Genomic DNA, 2,102 nt, shown 5'->3' on the forward strand with positions numbered 1-2,102 from the left:
AGTGAACACAGAACAACAAACTGTTGGAATGTAAAGGCTGTGAAAATACAAGGCAGGTATTGACATTTATATTGGCAAATTCTAGGCTTTGGAAGCAAGATTATAAATTATTCCAGCGTGATGTCTGGTCTTTTTTTCCTTTTCATAAAGCAGTGTATAATCTCACAAGTCTGAATTTAGCTTATACAAGAGGTGTGTGAACATGTGAAGCAAAGTTCAGTCAGTCTCAGGACTCAGCAGGACTCGGACTTCCTGCTGAGCACTCTGTTCAGCCATGTGGCATTTTATCTCGGTACAGGCTATAAAAAGTTTGAGGGCTTCACATTGTCATGGACGGGGACTCTATTTACCAGCACATCCATAACTTACAGTACAGTGATGTGTAGTAGAGGTAGCCAGCAGCATTCATTGTTTAATTTACTGTATTTAACATTATGAAATGTATTTCATTTGGACAGCAGCCTGTTCATGCGTTACAGTCTCTGTTCAGTGTAGTTTCACAGGCAAAACTGTGGTTTTAGGAATAAAAATAAAGTTGTCATTTTTGCAAGTGACTTTAATATCCCGAAATACTAGCAGCAATTGAATCTGACAGACCAAAAAAAGCTTTGCAGTGACGGTAAAAAACACATTCCAGCAGTTTTTTCCCCCGCGCTAACCCTGCACAGTAACATCAATGAAAATGCATCAGTACAAAAAAATACCAAGGGTTGGCTAATAACAGTCTGCATGTATCTCTATGCTGCGGTCAAGGTGGGTAGAAAGCACTGTCGAAACAGGCACGTCTGTCAGGAATGTCAAAGTCATGTAGCGGCTCTCTGCTGGGGCTCTGTGTCAAAAGCTCCACATCTTCATCTGAGGTAGAGGGATGAGTGAGGATGATCCGAGGGATCTGTCAGATGATTGCCAGAGAAGGAAACAGGATTGGGAAGGAAAATAAGCAAGTCGTCATGTGATGTGGTGAACGCGTGCTGAAATATCAGAAAAATCAGGCCATATCATTTTCAAACTAATTTTGGGGAAAGGCTAAAGTGAGGTGTAAAATAATATAGAAGATAACCTATTGAGGGATGAGAATTCTGCTTACTGTCATTGTATGTTTCCCCCCTTGAAGTGAATCATTTTTCATCAAAGCCTCTGCCTCCAGTTCAGACAAGGTCCTATTGAGGTCACTCTCTAAATCAGGCTGAAATACAACAACACAAGAAAACAACAAGACACAAGACAAGAGAAAAGTAGTGTATAAGACTTCACAGTAGATTTTTAATCCACAAATGGCTTGAGGCGCATTTCAAAACAATGGTAAAATTTAGAAATTATGTCTGAGCAGTGATTTGAGTCAACCACCCACAATGCCGTTGCCGTTACAGACGACCGCCTCAATCTTCTTGGACAAACAGTCTTCTGCGGTCTCAATCATCGGCTGTTTGCTTCTCTGGACTCCGCCATCCTGGCTGCACAGCTGTCTTCCCGTCACGTCCTGAGGAGCCTGAGGCGTGTTCATGTCACACACCTCTTGGGGTAGCAGCCTTTCTCTGAGGACTTTCATCTTGATGCAGCTCCCAGCATTCCTGAGGGCACTGACCGCTTCGTGGTGGGTCGCCCCCTGCATGCTGATGCCATTGACCTGGATGGACCGTGGTCACATTATACTTTCAGGGGCCAGTGAAAGTAGGAGGTCAGAGGTGGGGGAGCAGCACAAGTTCTCTAAAAATAGCCACAGCCACTACAGCCACTGATTGAAGGATTTTTTTCCAATCAGCTTGAATCTGAACTAAAGAACTATTTTTTTTATATTTATTTGTTTGTTTGTTTGTATTCGCTTTCTATTCATCAGCCTCAGTGGCTTTATCACTGAAGGAAGTCTCTACTGGTCTTATGATGCCCTCCACTGGTCACAAGAGGAACACCAGCAGGAAGGAAGCAGTATGGGTTTTATAGTGATATTCTTACAGCCAATATAAAGTAAATGTGTGATTTAGATTCAGTCAACAATGTTTCACATGCTGGGTTGTATATCTCACAGTCAGCGAATAAGAAATTAAGAACAAAGATTACAAACATGAGAAAAATGATTCCCTGCCTACCTCCAGCAATCTATC

At 42.2% G+C, this 2,102-nt stretch overlaps 1 protein-coding gene across 1 annotated transcript; it reads right to left on the reverse strand.

The window, feature by feature from the left end:
• Positions 1-2,102, reverse strand: LOC118329620 (protein scribble homolog). The gene is made up of 3 exons (XM_035663851.1): positions 1,352-2,102; positions 1,088-1,186; positions 1-892 (listed from the first exon to the last, which is right to left on the reverse strand). The coding sequence occupies exons 1-3, from the start codon at positions 1,610-1,612 to the stop codon at positions 749-751; spliced, it is 504 nt and encodes a 167-aa protein (XP_035519744.1). The 5' UTR covers positions 1,613-2,102; the 3' UTR covers positions 1-748.

The sequence above is a fragment of the Morone saxatilis genome, unplaced genomic scaffold (assembly GCF_004916995.1).
Source record: "Morone saxatilis isolate NCDOM2014 unplaced genomic scaffold, NCSU_SB_2.0 Contig19, whole genome shotgun sequence".
Lineage (NCBI taxonomy): Eukaryota > Metazoa > Chordata > Actinopteri > Moronidae > Morone > Morone saxatilis.

Bases quoted from the DNA above. Each gene is read 5' to 3' on its own strand.
- LOC118329620 (XM_035663851.1), bottom strand. From the start codon at position 1,612: ATGCAGGGGGCGACCCACCACGAAGCGGTCAGTGCCCTCAGGAATGCT. The intron at 1,187-1,351 runs GTGGGTGGTTGA...GTTGTATTTCAG, and splicing joins TCTGTAACGGCAACGGCATT to CCTGATTTAGAGAGTGACCT. The intron at 893-1,087 runs GTAAGCAGAATT...ATCATCTGACAG, and splicing joins GGGGGAAACATACAATGACA to ATCCCTCGGATCATCCTCAC.